The 25,718-nt window shown below is 58.6% G+C and overlaps 1 protein-coding gene across 3 annotated transcripts; it reads right to left on the minus strand.

Moving 5' to 3' along the window:
* Window positions 1-862: 862 nt before the first annotated feature.
* On the minus strand, window positions 863-24,153 carry INSIG1 (insulin induced gene 1). Of its 3 annotated transcripts, none has more exons than XM_046020818.1 (6): window positions 24,013-24,153; window positions 23,103-23,531; window positions 20,869-20,993; window positions 19,547-19,713; window positions 19,268-19,367; window positions 863-1,038 (listed from the first exon to the last, which is right to left on the minus strand). In XM_046020818.1, exons 2-6 carry the CDS (start codon window positions 23,503-23,505, stop codon window positions 955-957), a joined length of 879 nt encoding a protein of 292 aa, XP_045876774.1. In that variant the 5' UTR covers window positions 23,506-23,531; window positions 24,013-24,153; the 3' UTR covers window positions 863-954. The 3 variants fall into 3 exon arrangements, with proteins under 3 accessions (XP_045876774.1, XP_045876776.1, XP_045876775.1); XM_046020820.1 differs by lacking the exon at window positions 863-1,038 and adding an exon at window positions 13,952-15,788 and having other exon boundaries at window positions 24,013-24,152; XM_046020819.1 differs by lacking the exon at window positions 863-1,038 and adding an exon at window positions 13,952-15,904 and having other exon boundaries at window positions 24,013-24,152.
* Window positions 24,154-25,718: the final 1,565 nt, after the last annotated feature.

Consider the following 25,718-nt stretch of genomic DNA (forward strand, 5'->3'; position numbering starts at 1 on the left):
CCCATGTTCTTCTCTTCATCACATGGTTCTTTAAAAATATCATCCTCAAAAGGCAATCTTAAATATTTAACAGGATCATTCTTGATTAAAATCTAATAAAATGTGGGGGTCGCCTTCCACATAAAACTCACGCACACAGCCCAAGGGGGTCCCTCCAGGGGAGTCCACGTGCTCCCGGGCGGGGTCCTCCTCCTGTGGGAGTTCTCTGCGTGTCCCGCCCCTGCTTCCGTCCCAGGATCCCAGGACACCTGGTGTTTCCCTTCAGCTGGGAGGTCTACACCCAGCTCCAAGGACGGGGATCCACTCCTGGGGCCCCACAGTTTTTGCCCTGTGTCCCCCCTGAGCAGCTAACAAGATGGCATTTCACCCAATGGTTCAGTTAGGACAAGGGGTGCAAACAGTCGTCTGGTTTTTTTTTTTTTTTTTATAAAGATTTTATTTATTTGACAGAGATCACAAGCAGAGAGAGAGGAGGAAGCAGGCTCCCTGCCAAGCAGAGAGCCCGATGCGGGGCTCGAACCCAGGATCCTGGGATCATGACCTGAGCTGAAGGCCAAGGCTTTAACCCACTGAGCCACCCAGGCGCCCCAGTTGTCTGAGGTTTTATTGTGCAGCCCCGAGCTGGCCCAGTGCCTAGCCAGCCAAGCAGAGACCCCGCAGGGGTGTCCTGGGGCCCGAGCCGGGGGGACGAGCCTGGGGCACGAGCATGCTGCCCAACTCCTGGTCATTTCCAAAGGCGAGGATTCATTTACACCTGAACATCTTCTGTGCGCCTCTGGGCAAGACTGCATTTGCCCTGGAGAAAATCCTTCTCGTAGCAGCGTTCTTTTGAGACAGACTCTGCATTCGAGGGCAGAGGAGGCACCATCGAAGTGACGTTCCGTGATGTCCCGTCCCGTGGGTGGAATGCGTTCCTGTGTCAGCGGGGGAGCGTTTCTGCCAGTTCTGTGGCTTTTAAACTGTTAAAAGCGCTGAAACGACTGGTCGCCCAGATGCTTTAAACCAGTTCCTCTCAGGACCCCGGAGAGCCTTTGTGATCTGAAAAATGGAGGAGAGACAAATTAAATGATAATATTGCACCTGCTCTGATCTGTAATTTAGACTCTTGTAATGAAAAAACAGTGAACGGCTTTGCCTTTCCCCTGCAAGCTTTCGTCACAGTGTTCAGGTTACAAATAAAGAGCCACGAGCCGCCCCCCCGCCTCAGTCCCCACGAGCAGAGCGCGTCCTCCTTCCCCCAGGGCTGCCAGAGCTGGACACGGAATGCACTTTCCAGCAGGGAGCCCCCGTTCTCCCCGGCAAGTTCGAAGGGTCCACGGTTCGGGATGGTGACATTGTCTCGTGCTCACTGGGGTCTGGCCTGCACGGAGAGCCCCCAGTCTGTGTCCCTGCGGAGGGCAGAGCGCCCAGGCTGGAGGACTTCCCATAAACAAGCTGGTCCGGAAGCTCTGCCTGTCACCCTGCGGGCCCACGTTCGTGCTCATGGCTCCACCTGGCTGCAAAGGAGCCTGGGAAGTGAGGTCTTCCACAGGGTGTCCTGGGGGCAGCTCAGGTGTTCTGGAAGGTTCTGAAAGGAAGAGAAGCTTCTGGGGGCAAAGAGTGGTCACTGCCATAGCCACTGAGGCACTGGGCAGTTGCACGGAGCGGAGCTGTTTGTCCACTGGTCACGTGTGGCCACAGCTCAGGGGCTTAAACAACACAGGTGCGCAGTCTCTCACTCAGGACTCACCACGGTCCCACATCCAGGTGTGGCCACACCCGGCACCCAGCAGGTGCCCAGGAAGGGTGTGTTCTTGGCCTCTCCCTCTGCGTCGGGTGGTCCCTGGGCAGGACTCCAGTCCATCCACAGCGTCCCCCGCCCCTGCACCTGCCAGCGTCCACACTCCCCTTTCCGCGACGACACCAGACCCACTGATTAGGGCTGCCCTGCCCCCGTGCAACCTCGTCTCCATCCAACGGGTCACGTCTGCAGTGGCCACGTTTCCAAATAGGGCGCTGGGGGTTTCAACTTTAATGTATCTTTTTGGGGGGGACACAACTCAGCCCATAGGAAAGGTTCTGTCCAAGTGGAGGGGAGGTGGGGAGGGTGAGCAGTGGGGTGTCCACGGGGCTCACTGTGCTGTGAGGCTTTACCCCTTTGCAGAGTGGGGACAACGTGTGACATCTTAGCCTTCATAAATCTGGGTTCATGAGGCTTGCAGTAGAAGAGACACAAACCCACAAGGACAGGACAGAAGGGGACACGGCCATCGAGCTGGGTACCCCAGAGCCAGCCAGGAGTGCAGACACTCAGACCAATGCTTGGCACGGGCGCGGCAGGCAGCGAGGAGGGCCACAGCCCGGGATGGGGATGGGTACCCGGAGAAGAGACGACCCTGAGCTGGTTTGGGGGGTCAGTACCGTGGAGGCAAACGAGTGACGGGCACAGGTGGAGGGTACGTTTGGGCAGAAAGGCAACCATGAACATCAGGAAAGGCAAAGAGTCGCACAAGAAAATGAGCATCTCAGCACGTAAGGCGGGGCGCTCTGAGCGGTATTTACGGCACCAAACTGCTGCTCACAGCCGGCGCTAGTAGGAAACATGATGATGGCAGGAAGGGGCGGAGAACCAGGGTGGGGGTGAAGCCATCGCTCCCCACAGGAGGAAGCAACCGGGCAGCTCTTCGCCGTACTTATGCCCGCGAGGAAGAGTCTAGAAACAACAGCTAGGACAGGAGAATGGCTGCTCCATATGGGGGTACCCAGCGCTGGGGAGGGGGTGGGGTTGCTGTTGTTCTGCGTCATCGATTGGCCAAACCCTGTTCCTTTTCAAACGTATTATCTTGATGAACCAGAGGAGGACTAATGTCCTTGAGTGCTTGGGCGGCTTTAACAAGTGGGGGGGTGCCTGGGCGGCTCAGTGGGCGAAGCCGGTGCCTTCAGCTCGGAACATGGTCTCAGGGTCCTGGGATTGAGCCCCCGTCGGGCTCTCTCTCAGCGGGGAGCCTGCTTCCCCCCAGCCCCGCCTGCCTCTCTGCCTGCTTGTGATCTCTCCGTCAAATAAATAAATAAAATCTTTAAAAAAAATACAAAGTGTGTGGGTCAGACCCCGGTGCCCCTGAGCATGGCTCAGCGCGGAAGCCCTGGGGACGCAGGTGCAGGGGCGGGAGCAGCCCCCACTCACGGGAGCCACAGCTGGAGCAGATTCGCTGCCGGTGGCCGTGAGGCGGGGGCAGTTCCTGTGCCTCCAGACGCCAGCAGCACGTCCCCAGGCGGGACCGTCAGGGACAGCTGTCCAAGGCGCCCACGCCCGAGACCCCGGCTGGACGCCCGGCTCAGCAGGCAGCGTGACCCTGATGGAGAGCGCACGTGGGGACGGAGACGGGGTCGGTGGCCTGGCGGGGCTGGGAGGGGACATGCTCGGGTGGGGAGGTGGCCGGAAAACACACCCCAGGGTCATCTTTCCCTCTTCTGCGTCTGCGCTCTGGTGCTGATTCCGCCCCGCACTGTGGGGCTCCGGGCCTCGAGGGGCTGCCCGCACCGCCGTACCTCTGGCCGGGGACCCACTCTGGACGCTGGAAGATGAACGTCGCTCTGGTGCTCAGCGATGCCTGCGGTGACAAGGGACAAGGGAAGGGATGCAGGGGGCAGCAGGGCTGGCTTGAGGTGATGCGGCTTGCCCAGACCTCGGGCTGCCCTCTGTGGCCGGGGACAGGGGACACCTGTTCCTCCCATCAGAGAGGACTTTCTGTCCTCGGCCGTCGCTGTGGTCCCCAAACGGCCCAGAACCTCCCGTCCGAGTGGGGCTGGGCTGAGCGCGGTCAGGCTCTCTGGCCCACCGGTCTGCCCTTGGCTACAAAGGACAAGGCTGAAGTGACTGACACGCCAGCCTCTGGTCTGCAGGGGCTGAGCGGTGTCCCTGCGTCCCTCAGGCGCGGACGGATGCCCACCCCCGCCCGCAGCTCCAGGTGGTTTGTGTGGAAAGAATCCCCGGCGTTTCTCTGTTATTTCACTTACTAACAGGCCTTCCAGCTGTTGGCCCCACGAATGAGGGAAAAGGAGTGTTTTTCTTCAAGAACGTGCCTGCGACCGAAAGCGACTCATCTGAAAATTCATTGTGGCAGCGGCCGCAGCATCTGTGACCGTTTTCCCGGGGCCCCCAGGGCCCAGGAGCTCACCTTGTCGCCTCAGCCCCCCCGCCCCGTGCCAGCGTCCGCGCTGCCTTCCCAGGTTTGGGCAGCTGGCGGGGCAGCTGGGAGGGAACGGGACCCCGTTTCCCCACCGGGACAGACAGACGGGTTTGACAGGCAGACCCCGCAGGCAGGCGTGAGCCGCTGGCCGCCCGCCCTCTCGTGCCCGAGCCCTAAGGATGCCCCCGCGGGGAGCCCTCCAGGCCGACCCTTCCGGGGCAGAGGCGGGAATCCATTGTCCTCCCGGAGCGCCGCGGGCGTGGCTGAGGGCTGTGGTCGCAGGGGTCCCGGCTGGGGTCTGGGTGGACCCGGCGGCAGCGTCTCTTGTGCCATGACTGGGACCTTCCGTCTTTCCCAAACCGTGTTTCCTGCAACCTGGAGACCAAGCCCCGAGCCCCAGTGCCCGTAACCTCAGTGAATAAACTGCCTAGAACCCCGTCCCGTTTGTCTGCTTAAGAAAGAGAAGAGATCGTCTACACCAGGATCCCCACTGGCTCCCCGAGTGAGGAGGTCTTGGGCCATGGAGGACGCGGGGGCCGCGGCGGCCACCAGGGGGCGCGGGCGCCGCTTGGAGAAAGTGACAAAGTGCCCTGGGGGGTGGGAAGGAGGAAGGACCCCAGCACACGGAGGGGCTCCCTGCGTCCCAGCTCCTGTGGGGCACGGGTGCCCCGCACTGCCCGGGAGTCTGTGTCCCTGGCAGATGTGGACCCGGTCACGGCGGCTCGTTCTAGAAGCCGGAGGCGGGCAGAGAGGCAAGCTCCAGGACAGTGGCCCCGCCCGCCAGCGCCGCCGTGGCTCGTGTCCCGGGACGCACCCTGGCCACCGGCCCGCATCCAGGGGAGCTTCCGGCGACCACGGGAGTGTGTTAGAGCCAGGGTGGGGGTCTGCTCGGGTGGGGGCCCCTACAGCAGTGAGAAGTGGTGTCCAGAAGGCTGATGCGATTCCCGGGGTGGCCCTGAACTGTCCCAGACGGAGCAGGACAGGCTCCCGTGGGGTGGATCTTTCTGGAACGCTGGGTCTTAGGACCCTTTGGTCAGCAGGCTCCCCTCCCCAGGTGTGTGGGTTGGGGGCGGGCAGCTGAGGCCCAGCGTTAGGCTTGCCTGAGAGAGGCCGGCGCCCTGCGCTCCCAGGCCTGTGCCCTCCATGTCTGAGGACATTTTTGGGGCGGGGGAGAGGAGTGGGGAGGTGCCTCTGTGTCCAGTTTCACCATCTTGCAGTGGGAATAATCCGTACCTTGTCAGTCAGTAGGGTTAGGGGAGGCAGTCCAGACGGAGCACTGGAACAGCGGCCTCACGCACCAGGCCGCGGTGGAGGGCCGCTGGGCTGCCCACCAGCACCTTCGGGGCCGCAAGAACAGTTGTAGGAACACCTGGGCGGCCCTGGGTGGCTCGGTCACCTGCTAAGCCACGGAGGGCCTGCTGGCTGAGGCTGTCATCACCAGGCCCTTCGGAATGTATCTGCTGGGTTCTAGAGCGCGGGGTGCGCTGTGGGGCCCTGGCTACCCAGTCCCAGACCCTTCCCCTTCCTCCATGACATCTCCCCTCTCTCTGGGATTGCGGATTCTGCAGTGGAGCACGTGGCATCGGGTCCCATCCTTCAGAGCCCTGGGGAGAAGGGGCACCGGGAGAACGATGAGGCACCCTGCGCTGGTTGATTCCAGGCTCTCGGCCCAGATCTCATTTTTCTTTCGTCGGTTTCCACCATTTTGCCTTCGAGAAAAAGGTCAGTCCAACAGAAGCATCTGACTGACTGCTTCTTCTGCCCGTGTGTGCACTGATTCCGTAAATAGTCACTGATCTCTCGGCTGCGCGCTGTATCCGTACGGCTGAAGGGTCCATCCTAGTGATTCTTTAAAAACTCAGCCCAGTCTCCTCCAGAGGACAAAGGCAGTTTCATGCAATTTTCAGATAATCAGTTCTGGGTTATCTTTACTGTCCTTGGCCTTCGTAAGTTGCGGGAACCCAGCGAGAGCCCTCTGTAACGGGGTGCTGCACGGGATACCCCTGTAGCTCCAACCCAGTCCTGCAGAGTCAAGGGGGCCATTGCCGACGACGCTGACAGGCCTGAGCCGCACAGAAAAGACAAGACCTAACTTTCCTGACACACGAATTGGACCCCAGAAGTGAGAAAACAGCAACAGTTAGAAAACAAACCACCTTGCAGGAACTGACCGGAAAACTCACGAGAGAAACACAGACAGCTGACCAGCAGTCTCACCAGCGATCAGAGAAGCGCCAGGTAAAAATGAGAGAGCATTTCCCCCCACAGAGCCGCAAACGCGCAAGACTCAGCGCGAGAGTGTGAACGGGCACAGAAGAACGAAAGGGAACGCCATGGGACCGATCCGAAGGTTAGATCGATGTGTGCGGGAAGTCCGCGAGTTTCGTTGTTAGAGCTCTGGCAGTAGACATACTCAGGCAGGGTCACAAGGACAAACGGACAAGTGTGTCTGCCTGGTCGTGGGTCATGATGATGGAAAGTTGGAGATGATCTTACATTCTACAGGCAGCAAAACGTAAGTAGCTGGAAATCTGTTCTTCTTCTGTTTTTTTTTTCTTTAAGATTTTATTTACTTATTTATTTTAAGATTTATTTATTTTAGAGAGAGAGTGCAGAGCTCCAGGTCGAGTGCTCTCCAGAAAATATTTGCAAATTATATATCTGATCAGGGAGTGATACTCAGACTATATGATGAACTTCCACAGTTCAACAACAAGAATTAACCCAACTAAAGAATGGGCAAAGGAACCAAGGGCACATTTCTCCAAAGGTGGACTACAAATGGCCCAATGAGCAGGTGAGGGATGCTTCGCGCCACTAAAATCAGAGAAACGCACATCAGAACCACAGCGAGGTGTCACTTCAGGTCCGTTCAGGATGACTTCCACCAAACAGAAGATAACAAGCGTCGTCAAGGATATGAGACGTTGGAACGTGGAGTGGCGTTGGAAGGATGGAAACATGGTCCAGCTGCGATGGAAAAGAGTGTGGGGATGGCAAAAAATAAAAAGCAGAGCTACCTTGTGATCCGGCCATCCCGCTTCTGGGTAGAGACCCAAAAGAAGTGAAAGCAGGGTCTCAATGAGATGTTTACATGCCACGCCCACAGCAGCATTATTCTCGATAGCCAAGAGTTGGAAGCAACCCAAATGTCCGTGGGTGGGTGAATAGATACACCAAATGTGGTCTGGACAAACAATGCTATTCAGCCTTAAAAAGGAAGGAAATCCTGACGCGTGCACGACATGGATGGACCTTGAGGACGGTGCGCTGAGTGAAACAAGCCAACCAAGGGGCAAATACTGTGTGATCACCCTTCTACGAGGACCCTAGTGGAGTCAGATTTAAGAGACAAAGTAGGATGGTGGGCGCCAGGGTCTGGGGCAGGGGGATGAGAGTTAGTGTTTAACAGGGACAGAGTTACAGTTGGGAAGATGGAAAAGCTCTGGAGATGGACAGTGGCAATCGTGCATGTTTCTATCACGTTACTTTATGTTGTATTCTTACTATTTGTAGGTATTAGAATAGACCTAGAAGTATACAGATCACATTGTATTTACTCCTAGAAGTAAAAGTTGGAGGAGAAACTTCTACTTATCGGGGTGCCTGGGTGGCTCAGTGGGTTAAGCCTCTGCCTTCAGTTCAGGTCATGATCTTAGGGTCCTGGGATCGAGCGCCGCATGGGGCTCTCTGCTCAGCGGGGAGCCTGCTTCCTCCTCTCTCTCTGCCTGCCTCTCTGCCTACTTGTGATCTCTCTCTGTCAAATAAATAAATAAAATCTTTAAAAAGAAAAAAAGAAACTTCTTTTATTTATCCATTTCTACACTGTTTGGCACTTTCAGAAGGAAAGGATATTACTGGTACAGTTTTTAAACCAGAAAAATAAGTTTTAATATTGATACAGCTTAGACGGGTAGTTGGGGAGAGAGATGATAAGTTGGTTACCTAACTACTCAAGTGCTTGCTTATGAATGCTGAAACTCAGTCCTCTATTCTATCTAAAGAATGATTATTATTTTTACTTCTCCAGGTAGAATTTGTTCTTTTTACTTTTGTGCACTTACGCTTCAAGACTGTAATCCTGGAAACCTGGAAACCAGAGGTAAGGTCCTGTAAAGTGGGCTGTAAAATTCTCCTGGTGGGCTCCTCTGTAGAGTGCCATAGTAGCAACCCAAAGTGGATTAGAGCAAATAAAAGGAGTAAGGACATCATTATGATGGTTACAATGACGATGGTGATGATGGTGATGATGATGATGATGATGGTGATGTTGATGATGGTGGTCACGGTGAGGACAGTTAGCATTCATTGAGCTCATATGCTTCCAAGGCTCTCACAACCCCATGAGACAGGTACTGTTACTGTGCCCCTTCTACAGATAAGGAGAACGAGACACCAAAAAGTCATCAGCCAAGCACGTGTAGCTAGGAATGGGTGGGGCCCTGGACCTGAGCCTGATTTGGGAACCACTGTCCTGTTCTGCCTTTCCTCATCTCTGCTGCAGAAGAGAGCAGAAGTCATCTGGGCACAGCAGAGCGGAGCCCATGGGACAGGGATGCCTTCGGGAAGAGGGTGCAGATCCCATGGGTCTGTACCAAGGGATGGGCTCAGGCTCACTGCACCAGGAAGCTCTAGGAGGGTGGTGGGAAGACCATGAACCTCCCTGTAATCCCAGGTTTCTGCCATCAGTGAGGCAGAGCTTCAGCTCCTGGGGTGGGGGACACGCCTGGGGAGAGGGGCAGGGCTCTGCACCAGGAGGCCATTGGCTGCTCAGGGGGCGGACCGGTGATATAAAGGGGATCACGTGGTGTTCACAATGGGAGCCAAGTGTAGCCCACACCCCACCGTTTTTATGACAACAGGGTGCCCCAGGGCAGAGGAAGGAAAACAACGGCGAGTCCTGGGGACAGGGAAGCCCTGCATGTTTGGTCACATCGGCGGCTGCCGTCACCAGGAGCAGTGCCCGGCCCAGAGGTCAGCACAGGGGCTCACCAGTAGGAGCAAGAGCTTGGGCACCTGGAGCGGCTTGGGCTGGACAGAGGAGTTGGGAGGGGCCAGGGGGAAGGACCTGAGGCCACCGTGGCCGCGGGTGCGGACACAGTGTGCTCGGTGTCCTCCCGGGCGTTCAGCTCCTCACCCGTGAAGCGGAGGTGGGCGAGAGGCAGGTACGCACGATTCTGCAGGCGTTGCCCGGCTCTCCTGCGGTTGCGTCCCCAGGAACAGGAGAGGAGTCCAGCCGGAGGCTCACTTCACTGCGCAGCAGCTTCGGGCACCCTGGGGAGGGGAGCTGCTGTAGGACTGAGGGTCTGGCTCTGACCCGGGGCTGAGCTGGGGTGAGGTTCTCCCAGGGGAAGGCGCCCGTGCCTGGGCTCTCACGATTTCGTTTCCTGGAGTCAGTTGCCCCAGGGGCCAGCCGCTGAGAGGGAAGGCTGACTCATCTCCGTGGAAGAATTTGACGCGGGGATTAGAAACTCTACCTGGGGGGCGCCTGGGTGGCTCAGCGGGTTAAAGCCTCTGCCTTCGGCTCGGGGTGCTGGGATCGAGCCCCGCATCGGGCTCTCTGCTTAGCTGGGAGCCTGCTTCCTCCTCTCTCTCTGCCTGCCTCTCTGCCTACTTGTGATCTCTGTCTGTCAAATAAATAAATCTTAAAAAAAAAAAAAAAAAGAAAAGAAACTCTACCTGGTTAGTGCTGACTTTCCTTTGGGCCAGTTACGTTTGCCCAGACCCGCAAACTTCCTTGTTGACTAATACTTTCAGGGTTTGGCTTCCAGGCCCTGGCTCCTAGTTTCCCACTCAATTTGCAGTTTCTCTGCCCATTTCTCCCTCTCACCTGCCTGGGAAATGGAGTGGTTCCACCGAAGAGGGTTTTCCAAATGACAGAAATCTAGAAAAATGAATTCTCTGGCAAACATTCACTGTCATTTCCAACTACAACGCAGTATGTCTATCCCACCTCGGGACGGCATGGGTGATTTGGAAGAGGTTTCAATATACTTGTACTGGGGAAAAAAGGAGTTTGGGCAAAGCTCTAGAAACTCCTGGAAGTCTGGGCACAGCGGGCCAGGCAGGCAACAGGGGCCAGTGTTTTGCTGTGCTTCTGGAAAAGCGAACACTGTAGGAAACAAAAAGCCGACAGAAATGTCCGCATCTGCCAGATCTGGAGGCTGGAGTCTAGGCCAAAGTGTCAAGGGACATGGTCTCCCTGAAGGCAGGAGGGCGGGCGATCCTTGGGGACCGCCTGGGGCGTTCCTTGGCCCTGCGGTCCCAGGCTTCACCAGGGCCTCCCTGTGTCTTCCGTCGTCCTCTCCTCTTCGCTGCTCTGTGTCCATGTTTCCTCTCGACAAGAACCCAGCCCTGCTGGATCAGAGCCACCCTAGTGACCGCGTCTTCCCTGGTTAAGACTAAAATGACCCTCTTTCCAAACAAGGTCACGTTCTGAGGTGTCCTGGTCAGGCTTCCACTTATCTTGGGGTGGGGAGCGTAGGTGAGCCCATCGCCCACAGGGTAAAGACCAGGGAGATCTCCAGAGAGACGGTTCCACGCGGGAGGACCAGGAAAGGAGGCGCTCGTCGACTTGTCTTCGTTGTGACCTTGAGGGGAGCCAGGGTGCCCGGACAGCAGACAACCAGGTACCAAGTTCACGTGTTGGATTTAAAACGAGAGGCTAGGGGCGCCTGGGTGGCTCAGTGGGCTAAAGCCTCTGCCTTCGGCTCAGGTCATGATCTCAGGGTCCTGGGATGGAGTCCTGCATCGGGCCCTCTGCTCAGCAAGGAGCCTGCTTCCTCCTCTCTCTCTGCCTGCCTCTCTGCCTAGTTGTGATCTCTGTCAGATAAATAAATAAAATCTTTAAAAAAAATAAAAAATAAAACGAGAGGCTGTTTTATGTTAAACACTGGTTCATAACGGCGGGTACCGGGGGGGGGGTCACAGCTTCCCTCCCCCCTTCCCTCATGCTTGCATTTCTGTTGAACTCCTACGAGAATTCTTGTTCCCAGTGGTTTTAAATGACCAACTGCAAATTCCTCTATGTGCATCTTAGGAAACGCAACAATTTCATTTATGAGAAACCTTTGAGCAGGGGCTTTTCTGTGTGCCCAGATTTCTAAAAGGACTTGGAGCTAGTTGCTAATCCTATAATGTAAAATAAAGTGCAGAATCCCTCCTTTCGGACACGTGAAACTTTGAAATGATCTTTCCAGTGACTTGTTGGCATGTTGACCTTTTTCTGGACAGCTTGGTCAGCCGGTGGGGTGTCTGAGGGAGACGTGGATAGTGATGTTTGGTGCAGGAGCAGGCAAACCCCAGACCTGGCCGGGCAGGCTGCTCCCGTGGAGGCCTACTGACTCCCACAGTGTGAGAGCGCCGGCCCGCACCCTCCCTAGGGCCGGTGGCGGGAACTAGAGTCAGGAGGCGGCTCACCAGGGGCGCGGCCACTCTCCTCAGCCCGCCATCCTGCTCAGAGCTTGGCCATGCACCTGCCCTGCCCTCGTTGGGTCTTTGCAACTAAGGGGATTAACAGGAAGCAAGGGGACAGGGGGACGCCAGCTGCTCGGACTGGCGGGGGTCAGTAGGCCCCGAGCGGGGGAGAATGAGGACAGTACGGAAGCAGAAGGGAGGCCAACGAGGCACACGGTGAAGGGTGGCCGCGGACCCCCCGGCTGCAGGGCACAGAGCACTGTGCCCAGAAAAGGCAGGTTCTGAGGGTGTCAGTGTGGGGCGGCGGCTCCAGGATCTTGGGACATTCCGAGCCAGCAGCCAGTGTCCCCACAGCCCCGCTGGCCTCGGCTGGTGGAGGCTGGCACCAGAGGCAGGAGGTGTGGATGACCCAGTGCAGCCCAGCCCTACGTCCACGGTGCCACGACGCTCGCTGACACTGCGCACGGGGCGACAGGACGACCCAGGGCAGTCAGAATCTCGCTGGGGGGCAAGGGGGCTGGTAAGAAGAGCCAACCGCGTCTCCCTGGTAAAAAGCCTGCACGAACAGGTGACTTCACTTCGAGGCCCCACGGATGAGAGACCCTAACAACCATGCGTCGGTTCTCGTTCGCAGACTGGAGCTCACGCAGAGCAGAGGGCCGCAGATACGCCAGCCGAGGGCGGGGGGCAGCGCCAAGCCCGATCGGAGGCAGGGTGCCGGGCAGGGCGCTCACAGCTGGGGGAGGACAAGGGCGCACAGCCACAGCTCCAGGGCCCGTGGGGACTGGGCCCCGTGGCCTGGGGAGCTCTGGGGAGACGGATGTGCCGTGGAAAGGGAGGGACGCTGGCTGAGGTCTGGAGGACGAGAACTGAGCAGCACAGTTGTGACCGGGACAACTTGCCAGAGACGGGACCCAAGAAGGGACTTGAGCGGCCCGAGCTGTCTTGTCTTCCTGAGCTTGAGAACGCACGTCCCAGCAACAACAGAGCTGTAGAGACTCATCCCGCAGGTGCCCCACACCAAAATCCAGTGTCTGAGAAACGAAAGAGTGTGCCCTGGCCCCGGGCACACCGCGGTTTCTATAAATGCCCAGGGGAGGAACTCCTCAGATGTGAACCTTATGAAGAAACCTTATGAAGAAACCGTCAGAGCACCAAGGGTGGGCATCCGCTGTGGACAGATTTCAACCTGGCCGTATTCAGGGCCGGTCGCGAATTACTACTCATCAGCTCACCCCCATCGAGAGCAGGCCTGACGGCAGATGAGTGCGAAGCGGGCAAGAACCTTACCACGCGGCATGTGCTGAAGCAGAACTGCAGCGTCTGTACTGATCTACGTACGATGCTTTTCAGAGTAGACCCCAACTCTCGGTCTCTATCCCCCGCTACATTATTACAGAGACAGCGGAAACTCACCAAGTGAGCATCGCTAGCAAACCCGAGTTTGAACCTTTAATAAAAGAAATGAATGCAAAAAGTCTCTTTGAACACATGAAATAGAAAGACAGGTTTATTTTTTTAGTTATTATATTTCAGACAGAGAGAGGGAGAGCGAATCTTAAGCAGGTTTCGTACTTGTGCGTAGCCTGACGTGGGGCTCAATCCCACGACCAGAGATCCTGACTCGAGCCACCCCAGCACCCCAGGAAAGGCAGGTTCCCTTCCCTCATCGTTTCACCAGCATGAAGGGGATGCCTGCAACCCGAGGGTGGGACGTCCCTGGGGCACCGGCCAACCTGCAGACCGACCAGCAGACCGACCGGCGTCAGTGTGTCTCTCATCTCCAGAAACTCTCCTGCCAAGGTTGGGGGGTACTCAGGACCCGCGGAGTCCCTGTGCTCAGCCTCGCCGCTGCAACCGACAGAGGGACAAGGAGGAATCTCTGAATGGTGAGTCTCACCCCTAAGGAAACCGGATTCCTGTCCCACCCACCCACCACACCACAGTCCAGGAAGCGCAGGCCTCCCGGATTTACTCTCAAACCTGGGCGGGGGTTTGAGACCCTGGGCTGGACACACACGGGACTCCTCTCAGACAGGACTCGTTCCTGGGCTCTATCTGCGGGGAGGCACCTATGTGGGATGGGGAGAAAGGGCCCTTCACCTGGACAGAGCACAGCCCTCGTGGAGGGGGGGGCAGGTTCAGGCAGAAGCCCCACCTCCCGGCGCAGGGATGGGTACACTGTGGCCTTTCCTGCCGGGCACTTCCCACCCGAAGTAACAATACACTCAAGCAGCGTTTCCCCAAGAGGTTCTCTCAACATTTAGTCACGTTTGAAGAGCCGTGACGCAGCTTCCCGTTCCGAATCCCAACACGCCAGAGAAGCCCCCTCCGTCCCTTTAAAGAAAAGCTCGTAAACACAAGCGTTGGTTTTGAACCTTTAATAAAAGTAAAAAATGAATGCAAAAAGAACACAGTGCTGAAAACTTAGTATGACTGTGAATCTCACTAGATGTCCGTATCCGGTATAGTGCAAATTTTGTTCGTAATATTTTACATTTTTACAAACGCAAATCACTTTGGTTCATATACTTGCTATAAAGTATTGGCAAAAAAATTCTTCAGATTCACATTTTTTGGCTACATTATTTCTAACAGATAGAGATTTACTTCCAGTTTCAGAGAAAAAAATACTTACTGTTTGTACATGATCAAGTATACTTTAAAGATTCAATTACTGCTTTCACCTAATAACCTCTGGTTTTTCATAAAATGCTGACCTCTTCCTTGAAAAATCTTTTCACACGGTTAATCATCCAACTTCACTTTTGGAAAACGTGTCAGGGGTCAGTGCCAAGTTCGGAACGTTCCCGTTCCTCTAACACAGATGAGCTACACAGTCACCTACGATTTGCTCCAAGGTGTTTTTCTTGGAACAAAACCGAACAACCGTAGCAAGATCGTTGCGCCAGCGGAACCGAGGGTGCACGTCCCCAGCCGCGGGCGCCAGGCCCTCCGGCCCTCCAAACCCCCCGTCCTGCCCACTGCCCGTTTCTAGTCAAAAGGAGTCTCGTAATGAAGTCACTTTCACGGAATTTCAAACAAAAACATTTAAACTGCAAAGTACAAAAAGGTAAATTTGTAAGTAAAAATGCCAGGTCTACCCGTCCCACACGTCTGGAGAATTTGAAAGGACCGGGGCTCAGTGGAGGGCACAACAGAGAAATTTCGTAACTGAAAGAAATTATTGCTGAGTTCCACCTCCGCGCAGCACTGAAATGAACGGAGAACCCTCTTCAACCTCTCATACGTTAAAAAAAAATAAATATTTAAGAGAATACAAGGCTCAGATTGGTTTTCATATACATTGCACTTAACGTTTGAGACCCAGTCCTTGCGAAGCGGGTCCGGGATGGTCGATGCCAGTCCGTGATGACGTTGTGCTCACCGGTCTCTCAGAGCGTTTAGAGACGTGCGGCGCTCCGGGCAGCGGCATGCGCACGCGGCGCGGCGCTCACGAGGCAATCACAGATTGCAGATTCCAGAGGGCCGTGGACGCATCGCCGTGTCCGATCCGGCGCACGGAGGGAACCGCACGCGACTCCGGCTCCCTAAGCCCGAGACGCTCGGCAGACGGGACGCCCTCTTAGGTGACGGATCTGGGATGAAACTCCCCACGTGCCGCGGTGAGGCCCTCAGACGACCGCAGTGTGGACCCGCGGCCTGCACTGTCCTCTGCGCTCGGGGAGATTGTCTGCACAAAGCTCCGCAGCAGGAGGAGAGCGCGGCTGTGTGCTGCGGGGCACGCGTGTGTGAGACACGGGGGGTGAGCGTCTCAGCACGGGGGCCTCCCCCGCAGCCTCCCTGCGCTCACCGCCACTTCTCTTCTTACCAACCCTATTTTTAAAACTTTTGGATAAATATTCCTATTTTCCACACCTCACCTTTGTTAAGCACCATCGAGCTCTATCCCCCGTGGGCAGCGATACAAAACCAACAGCTGGTAATTAGGCTTTAGTTCAAGGCTTTGAAATATGGCAACCTGCTTTTAATAACGTAAAGGAGATCGAATGCTCGGGAAGCCGAGCCTGCCAGCACTCCCCTGCCCGCCTGGGGGTGCGTCTCCGGAGCGGACCGGCCCGGCTCGGGCGCGTCAAGCAAGTGCCCTCTGGAGAGAAGCAGCCTTCCCCGCGCGCCGCTCTAGGACAGGTGAGTTATTGTTCCGGGAGTCACGGGGACAGTCAGCCCCATCTACATGGATCACTGAGGAGAAAAGACAAATCTTTGTCACAATCCAAAGTCACAGACTTTCTTCCCAAGTCGCGCTCTTCTCCGGAGGGTTTGAAGACTCAGTCGCTATGCGGCTTTTCGGGAACCCCCTACACGGAAAGAGCGAGAACGTGAGCACTGCGCGTGTGTGCGGAGAAGCTCCTCCACTGGAGGGGACGGCGGCAGGACGCGGAACCACCAGCGCCGGAGACAAGCCTCCCCCCGCCGCCGCCGTGACCTCCTCACCGCCCTTGGCTGGGCGCCCCCTGCCCTGCCGGGTCACACGCCTGCACAGCAGGGTACGCTCTCCTAGTCTGTCCGGGCGGGTGGCCTCAGAGCTGCTCCAAGACAGGGCCCGGGCCTCACTCCCCAGCCCCACCGCCCAGGGCCCTTAGGGCCTGCTCGCAGCCGCCCAGGGCCGGGCTGCGGCACCTGCAGACCCTCCAGCTGTCCAGCCCCTCGCGGCCCTCTGCCACCCCGGGGTCAGCAGCACTTAGGCCGCGCTGACATTGAGGCAGGGAATTCATCGGGACTGCGTAGTTCATTCTCCGGTCCTGGCGTAGTCAGAGACAAACGTCATTTCCCACACCCCCACCCGATCGGCAGGCTCCCCACACTGCTGGCCGCTGCAGGCGCACAGACAGCCCCCCCGCTGCGTGTGCACAGAGGACTCGCTCAGGGAGCGGGCGGCCGGCTCTCCCGCATTGCACTGGGTGTGCCGGGCACGGAGCGAGACTGCTGCCGTCCTGAGACTCGCGTGCACGCAGATCCAGGGATGGAAGCCAGGACAACCAGGGAGGCGGTCACCAGCTGCACACGGCGGCCACGGCAGGAGGACGGTGATCTAAGGCCAGGGTTGCGCCCAGGAAGGCGGCAGCGCTAAGAAGCTAGGTTGGGATCTTGGCTGCAGCGGAGGCAGGGCCACCTGCGTGCACAGGCTCGGAGGTGCCCAGCGAGCCTCCCTCCTCCCCCATCCACACCCTCCACAGACGACGAGTCCCTAAGCACATCGCCTCGGTTTCTGATCATAAAAGTAATGCTTTTGCTATAACTTATTTTTTTTAAGATTTTTAAAAAATTTATTTGACACAGAGAGAGAAACATCCCAAGTATGCAGAGGAGCAGGCAGAGATCGGGGGAAGCAGGCTCCCTGCTGAGCAGAGAGCCTGATGCAGGGCTCGATCCCAGGACCCTGAGATCATGACCTGAGCCGAAGGCAGAGGCTCTAATGCATGGAGTCCCTTGCTCTAACTTTTTAAATGAAGACTGGAAAAATCTAACATACGCTAAAAACCATGTACGGTTCTACTTTCCAGAAGCAGCAACTTGTAACCTGTTCCAGATCCCACCTCCCCGCCACTCCCCCCGAAGAGGCTGGTGTCCTGGAGTGCTGCCCGCCAGGTCTGATGCACCCGTGCTGTGGAAGGGGGAATTCAAGCTGGCTCCCGCCCCCAGGCACGGTAACTCCCCGAAGCAATGGAGCCAGAAGCTGCCAGAAACCGCGCTCCACCACCGACACAGCTGGGAGCACAAGTGAACGCCGTTTCGCGCATGCTCACCCCTCCTGGCTCTCCACCCAGAGAATGGGGACCTTGCCATTTCCCTCGCCGGGAGCCACCAGGAGTGGCCACCTGCCGCCAGCAGCTCCCGTCCTGGCCCATAGCACAGTGGGCAGCCGGCCCAGAGGAAGAAGCCCCCACTTCCGACTCCACTAACTGTCCCTGCGGTTGGGACCTGGGGGAGGACCCGCACCCTCTCATGGAGGGACACAGTGGGGAGCGGGGTGGGCACAGAGACTTGACAAGTCTGCTCCTTCTCATGACCTGGGCGGGAAGGGGATGGTCACACCCCGCATTTCAAGACACGATAAGAACATCCTTACAGCAGTTCCCCGCTTCTAAAGACTAAAGAGGAAGAACGAGCTTCAGTAAGGAGAATCACAGCCCTGCAGTTAGCTGGTTTTATCTCTAACACTTAGCGGTTAAATTTTTAATTTTAAGCTTTCTACCATAATGACCTAAGGGGCACAGCAAGGATCATTCACGCACACAATCTTCGAGCGGTGTTTTCGAAGGTACAATTTGTGTGACTTTTAGAAGACATTTCCTCCCACCATTTTTAGACGCTTACAGCTCGCGCCCGGGGGGAGGCCCGTCTCTACTGGAGAGACGTGCGCGTGCGGAGCCTGCTGGAACCTTCTCCGCGAACACAGCACAGCATCCCCCAGCATCCCGAAGCCACAACCTTCGACGTGCCAAATGTCATACAAATGTTCGTTTTATGAAGTCACCCTGGCTGACGACAGTTTTATCGCGAAAGCCATATTAGTTCTCTACTGAAGCTACTGAAACAGGAGCGTCACAGCGACAAGCACTGGGGGACGGACGGCGCAGAGATGGTGGCCTTGCCCGGTTCTACTCGGAAAACCCGTCAGTGGGCTGCCCGGGGGCAGGAAGCCAGCCTCAGGGGCATCCCACGTGAGGCTGCACGGGCCTACAGAAGTCAGCCAAGTCCTCTGACCCTCATCAGGGCTGCGAGAAACCGTAGTTTCATCAATCCCGTCGAGGCACTGGCTCCGCAGAACTCTAAGGGCTGGGGGAGGGACGGGGAACTCCAGAACCAATGGGACACGCTACACGTTCTGTCTTTCTGAAATCAGCTCTATCTCTGGGAACCAGCCCAAGCAGCCTTCAAATTCGACCCCCACCGGCGAGCGTCCGCTGGCACACACGGCCTCTGTGCGCAGCCGGACGGACCGAGATGCGTTTTCTGACACAGCCCCGGGCTGCTCTCTGAGGGCAGCGGCCTCCTAGGGCTCCACAGTTCTCTTCAGTTCACGTTACTGAAGGCCTAGAGTCAAGTCAACTCGAGAAGTTAAATGTCCACGTCGAATGTTCTCTTACGGAAGCGTTTGAGTGTTTACTGCTGACCAGAACCACCGAAGCGACCCCTGACTTCCTCTGCCTTCCAGCTCGCGGGAAAGGGCTCTGTGCCCTGGGAGCCGGGCTCCCCCACCACCGCGGGGTTTGCAGCGCTGCTGAGCCAGGCCCACGGGTCCCGGGAAAGGCAGGGCAGGCCTCCCCAGGCCCGGACCCCGGCGCAGGGTCTCCCGGCACCTGCTGCCCCCCCACAGGATTGGGGGCGCCCGTGACCCACCATCAGCCACTCCGGCGACTGCGCTCTGCCGGTTCCCGGAGCACTGAGAGCACAGAAAAGCCAGCGCACGCGTCTGTTCCGTGACGGGTGGCCCTACCACTCTGCTTGCTTTCTCGCTCCCCATGTGTTTACAGATCCCTGAGTCCAAAGAGCTGCCTTGGTATTGTTACTTTTTTTTTTTTTTAAGTCGGCTTTTCTCAGTGACCGTTCTTGGGTCTCAACCAGACATCCAGCAGCGCGTGTCACAGCGACTCGCGTCAAGCGCTTCTACGGGGCTAAGCCCCGCCGCGCCAGGAGCTGCCCGCGTCAGGACGTACCATGGCCAGCTGCCGGCCGATGTTGCCCACGGTGACGCCTCCCGAGAAGAAGATACACGGCAGCCAGGAGCGAATGTAGAGGAAGTCTGGGGACGTGTACCTGCAGAGACAGCAGAGGAAACCGTCAACCCACGACCAGCAGCGCTTTTGAGACTTCCGTGCCTAAAACGACCTCACGTATATGTAAGTGAAACGGGACATCTCGGCTTTGTGGGTATTTCTAACGGAAGTGAAGCAACGGCTGGCGGACGCAGTTGCTAGTTGGGGGCACAGACTTACTGATAGACACCGTTGTACACCAGCAGCTGGGTGATCAGCGTGGCCAGGAAGGCGATGGTGATCCCAAGCCCAAGACCACTTCTTGAACGGTCGAATGTCCACCAGAGGCCCAAAGACAGGGCCGCTAACGTCAGGGAGAGCTGGACATTATTGGCAAAATCCAACTTCTAGTGATGCAAGGTTAAGGAAAAGTTCAACGATTTTCAAGAAAACAAGCCAAAGGAAAAACCAGCAGACCAGCAAACAAGACGCCCCAGATCCTACACGGGTGCCTTCATTATTCCGCACCCCATAATTTTCCATCCAAAGAACCCGCCCAGACTGCAGCGGAGAAGGTCTGCTGGGTACAAGGTTGCCATGACCGCGAGGACTCCGCGGGGTCACTGGGTGAGACACGATCTACAAGGAAACGCTCCGGAAGCTCCAGCTGCTGGTATCTGACCACCGAACAGCACGTTTTGTTGCTGAGTCATCCGTAATCCCCATCCTATCTCTTGTTCTGACTATTAACTTGAGCTGAGGAAACACACTTCTCTCCCCATGTCTCCTCGGACGCCTCATCTGTTGTCATTCGACAGTGCGCGCTCCCACAGTCCGGGACACACGCCTGCCTCTCATCACAACGCTACCGATCGGCTGGTGAAAACACAAATGTGGTCAGAGCTAGGGTATATCCCGTCTTGACGCTCTTCCCATTAAGACACAGGTAGAGCAGGACACAGTTACTCTAAAAAGACCTTCCCCTAAGATTCTGAAATAGAATCTAGTTGTGTTAAAGAAACCCCAAGTCTTTTGAGACCTGGGAAACTACAGTCTGTTTTCCTGACAAATGCACTGGTGTACAAAAGCGTCTGTAGTGTGGGCAACGCCTTCCACCCGAGGACTCGGGAAGTTTAGGGACCTTCGGTTAAGAAGAGGACACCACCTATGCTGGCCCTGAGACTTCATGGGCACAGCCAGGGAGGGGGCAGAGAAGCAGCGGCCCACGAACAGGACCCCCAACTGCTGCTCCCCGGGCCATGGCAACCAGGCCCTCACGGCAGAAGAATGCAAGGTGGGAAGGTGAACGAGAATTTACAAAACCCACTCAACCCACTCCAAGGGGCCAGAGGACTATCACACAACAGAGAAAGTCCTCTCCGCTTCTGGGATGACTTTAGGTTTCCTGAACCACGCTGAGACACCAAGCCGAGGGCTTTAAAGCTCTGGAAGAAGGCCCTTCAACTGACCTGTGAGACAAGACTTAGTGATTACAAGGCACAGAACATTTCAACATATAAGCTAAGGAGATGCTCCGGACCGAGCACATCTACGAAGGATACAGCGCTGGCGTGGTTGATGCCAACGAAGACGGCCACGCAGCGCATCACGCTGGCCCACTCCCGCTTAAACTTGTGCGGCTCGCCCAGGTGACTGTCGATGCAGGGGTACAGCAAGCCCACGACGGCTGGCAAGAACAACACCGTGTTAGAACACGCCGGCTCACAAGGAGAGGATTTCAATGCGCCAATGATTAACATATTATTCAGATCAGTTCTTTTCCTAGAAAAATGTACGAGCTATAATATGGCATCTTAAGACTGACTTTGTATTTCTCTTTTCCTTGAGTACAACCAAAAGGGTCACACTCTTCTGAGAAACTGAAAATAAAATGGCTGTTGTTCAGTCCAGGTGAGCACAGACTTGAGTCGGGCAGCGGGTAATTATCCATATAACGCTATGATGAGTCAACCATGCTGAGCGTGCCCCGACTCCAGGTCCTGACCTGTGGAAACAGCCTGGGACCAGGCTCAGAGAACCAGGTCCCTGTTCCCTGCGGGCTCTGATGGGACCTGGAGCCTCATGTCTGTTCCCTCATGTGTAAGATGATGAGGGCTATGTAACTAGAAGGCGGAGCGGGAAGAGCTTACTGTTGGGGGAGAGTTAGGGCATCCTCACAGGCACAGAATTTTAAAACAAGAAGACAAAGAGAATTTAGACAGGGGAGGGTGTGGCGTTCCAGGACAGAAGCAAAATGGACAAAGCAAAGGCAGGAACAGGGCACATGGGGGCTGGTGGGGATCCTGGCCCCTGGGACCCACTGTGGGACACAAAGCTCAGAACCTAAAGTCACCGAGGGTGGAGGCTTCAACGCCATGGGGCAGTTCCACCTGGTGTCCCATGAAAGAGGAAACTATTTCAGGTTCCTGAAGAGAGAAACAAGAGACACAGTCCTGATAAAACATCCGATGGGAGAGTTTCAGTTTCAATTTCGTACCACATTTTATCAAGTTCTAATTTTAGAGTTTTGAAAACTGGAACCCAAACAATTCTAGAACTTATTTTGCTATAACTTAACCTTACCTTACAGGGTTAAAGGCTAAAGACGTACAAATGTACTATGGGATCTTGCCCTAGCTTATCTGATAATTCTTTTTAAAAACGCGGTAGGAGACACTGTGTTTCAAACAGGAAGCTTCAACTGCGAATAAAGCCTGACCTAAAATACCTCATTTCTCAGATCAGATCTTTGACTCGGAGGAAGAACTGCCGGACCACATGTGCACGAAAAAAGCAATCTGCACCCGGGGAAAGATCTCAAAAAGGATTTTTAATAGGATAGCCATCTGCTTGAAGGATTTTCAAAGGCCAAGTAGGACCCTGTCTTCCTAAGAACAGAGAGGAAAGCAGTCTACACCTGAGCAGCTGCGGTATCCCCCAGTGACGCGTCCTGGCTGGAACTTGGCACCCGGCTCTGAGCCCTGTGCCCTCCAGCTGTGGTCAGTGAGTCTGCTGCCAACAGGATGTGTCTCCACAGTCCAGGGACACACCCAGACTCCACGGAGGCAGTCTGCAGTGTGATGCACAGTGGCCCCATCGTCCACTGTGTCCCCTAGACAGGGAGGCTTAAGGTCTCTGTGACTCAGTTTCCACATCTGTGAAATGGAGCCATCGCAGCGTGCTGTTGTGAGAAGTGCACAAAGCAAAGCACATCAAACACAAAGCAAGCAGTCCATAAAGGCTGGCTACGCACACAGCCAACAGCCGGGCACACCTGCCCCGACCCGGTGCCACATGGAGAGACCACTGCTCCGCCGGGCAGAGCTGGCGCGCTGAGGGCAGGGGCCGGACTGCCCTCTCCGCACTCCCGCATCTGGTGCCCGTGGGGGCTGCGGGGAGCAAGTCCCGTACGGAAGCGCTCAGTGGTCCAACCAAGCGTGCACTAACAGGTAACCCAGAAAGTCCCCAAGCGGGCGGCACCCCGCGGCACCCCAGCGACGGGATGGGCGTCCCCTCCGCGCGCGCCGCCCCGCCCGCCGGCCGCCGGCCCACGTGACAGTTTGTTTTCGGTGGCCGGCGGGTAGCGTGTTGGAGCGCCCGGCCAATGGCAGCGAGGCCGCGCCGCTCACCAGTTCGCTGGCCGCCAATCCCGGGCCCGCTCGGCCAGGGAACGGTGGACGGCTCCGCGCGCGGCCCACGGGCCAGGTCGGGGAGAGGCCGCCCCGGCGCCCCCGCGGCTCCCCCCGCCCCCCCCAACGCCCGCGCCCTCCCCCTGCACGCACCCCGCCGCACTCACCGGCCGCCGTCCCGCAGCACGGGGGCACCCACCAGGCGGACGAGAAGATGGTGGCGATGACCTCCTCGGGGAACAGGGTGACGTTCCGCTGCACCTGCAGCAGGTTGAGCACCAGGGCCAGCACGACCCCCACCGAGAACAGCACCAGGCTCCGCTGCACCAGGTGGTGGTGCCAGCTGCCCGGGGGGCCGCCGCCGGCGCCGCGACCCCCCGCCCCGGGGCTGCGAGGCCCGTGGGTGGGCGCGGGGTCGGGGTCCGGGCCCCGGCGGGCCGCCAGCGCAGCGGGGGTCAGCATGTCACCCACTTTGGCCGCCAGCCCTCCGGCCCCGGCTCCCGGGCGGCCTCGGTGCCTGGCGCCCTGGGCGCAGGAACAGCTCCAGCAGTGGTCGTCCAGCCTGGGCATCGGTCAGCGCGGGCGGGCCGGCGCTCCTGCGGGCGGACGGAGCGGGGGGCGGGGCCCCGTCAAGTTCGCGGGCCGGGGGCGCGCGGGCCCGGGGCGGATCGCGACGCCCACTCATAGCGGCTCGTCCGGGAGAGCCCGGGCCCCGGCGCGCCCGCAGATGCGCGCCCGCGCCGCAGGTCCCGCGGGGAGGCCCCCCTGGGCGGCGGCGGCGGCCGGGTGTCCGCGGGCACGCGAGTGCCCTCCGCACGCCCCTCCGGTGCTGGCCCGTCCGGCCCCAAAGTTTCCCACACCCCGTCCGCGCGCGGCGCGAGGTACCCGGGGCCCGCACGGAGGGGACGCTGAGCCGGCCCGCCGGGGTCAGGGGTGCAGCCCCGCCCCGGGGCTGGACTGGGGTCCGTCCCGCTTCGGGAGGGGGTGGGGGCGCCCGGACCTCCCCATCAACGCCCCCGGCCCCAGCTCGGCCCCGGCCCGCGCCCGCCTCCGAGCCCCGCAACGCGCCCGGCGTACCTGTCCGAGGGGCGGCGGCGCGCGGGCTCACGGAGGAAGGAGGTCAAGGCCCGGACCGCCTGGAGTTGGGCCCGTGGCGCGGGGCGCGCGGCGCAGCTTATAAGGCGGGCGGCGGGGCCCGGGTCACGTGATCCCGCCCGGCCCGCCGCTTCGGGGCGTGGCCTCCGCGCGCCCCGCCCCGCCCGCGCGCCCGTCCGCTCGCGGTCTGGTGAGGCGGCCGCGGCCAATCCGGGGCGGGCGGCCCATATGACGTCAGCACACGCCACCGCCGCCTCGCGCCGCGCGGGCTCGGGAGCGCGGACGGTCGGCGGGCGGACGGCGGCGGGAGGCGCAGGGACCGGCCCGGCGGGCCTGGGCGGGAAGAGCGGGGCGGCGGGAGCGGGCGGTGGCGTCCGTCGGTCGTGCGGCCCGGTCCCCCGGTCCTCGTGCGGTCGTGGCGCGCGGGTGGCCCTGCCCTGCCGCCCCGGCCGCCCCAGCGCCTGCCGCGTCCCCGGACGTGTGCGGCCCCTGCCGGCCGCCGCCTGGAGGGCTGGCGCGGAGCCGGGCGCGTGCGTGTGCGCGCGTGTCAGTGCGCGTGTGCGCGTGCCCCGGCCGCGCGGCGGGGGCGGGAGCCGTCCCCATGGCACGGGGTCCCCCGTGGCCACGTCGTCGCTCCTGGCGCGCGGGAGGCGGCCCCGCGGCTGCCCCGGGCACGGGACTCACCGAGCTGCGCTCCCCGCGGGCGGCCCGTGTCGTGTGTCCCGCGCTGGCCGGAGGCCCGGGTCGCGCCGAGCCCGACCGACTACTTGAGACGCGGCGCAGCAGCGGGTCTTCGCCGGGTCGGCGCCGGCGCACGTGCGGGAGGCCTGCCCCGGGGACCCGCGGGTCGAGGGGCGGGGGTTGCATCGCGCGGGCCGGGGCGGGGTGCGGCCTGTGGCTCTGCCCCGGCAGATTTAAACCACCAGAAACGTGCGCTTGAGCCGTTCCCGTCCCTCCCAGACCGTCCCGGCGGGGCTGGGAGTGGGGAAGGGGGCGCACACGAGGTTCTGGTGGGCACCTCAGGAAAAGGACTGCCTGCGGGGGCTGCGTGGACGCTCGTGGACGCGAGGGCGGTGTTGGGGAGGTGTTGACCGGGACGCGGGCCGTGGCCGTTCAGCGCGTGCACTGTCGCCCGGAGCCGCGGCGGTTCCGTCCCGCTGGCTCGGGCCGCACACGGCCGGCTGCGGCGCGGGTGCCCCCGCCCGGTGCATCGTGCCGGACCTCGTGGGAGCTGCCCCTGCGCTTTCCTGCTTCTGTGACAGCGGCGTCATCGCGGATGACGACATTGTCTTCAGCCCCGCTCGCGTCCTCAGCACGCAGCTGGCTAATGACCTGACTTGTTTCCGTTTCCTGCAGGGCCCCAAAGTGGGGGTGGCCCGGAGGAGTCCGTCTTCGCCCTCCCTGCGGCGCGGGCAGAAGGAGGCTTTCACTGCCCCTGTGTTCTGCTCTAAGCCCTGGTCCGCGCGATCAACTGTATACCCAGACGTTCAAAGCATTCTTGACTTCGTGGCCTTTTGTCATCTGGGTCTTGGCCATTTTCTCCAGGCGCCTGATGTAAGCGCCTGCCGTCGGAGCAATGCTGGAACTTTGTAAAAGCATAAAATTTAAAAAAAAAAAAAGCAAAAACATTAAAAGCTGAAGCGCCATTCACTGGTAGGAAATCGCTGGGATGGTTGACGGCTCACCTA

This window comes from Meles meles, chromosome 10, assembly GCF_922984935.1.
Source record: "Meles meles chromosome 10, mMelMel3.1 paternal haplotype, whole genome shotgun sequence".
Classification (NCBI taxonomy): Eukaryota; Metazoa; Chordata; class Mammalia; order Carnivora; family Mustelidae; genus Meles; species Meles meles.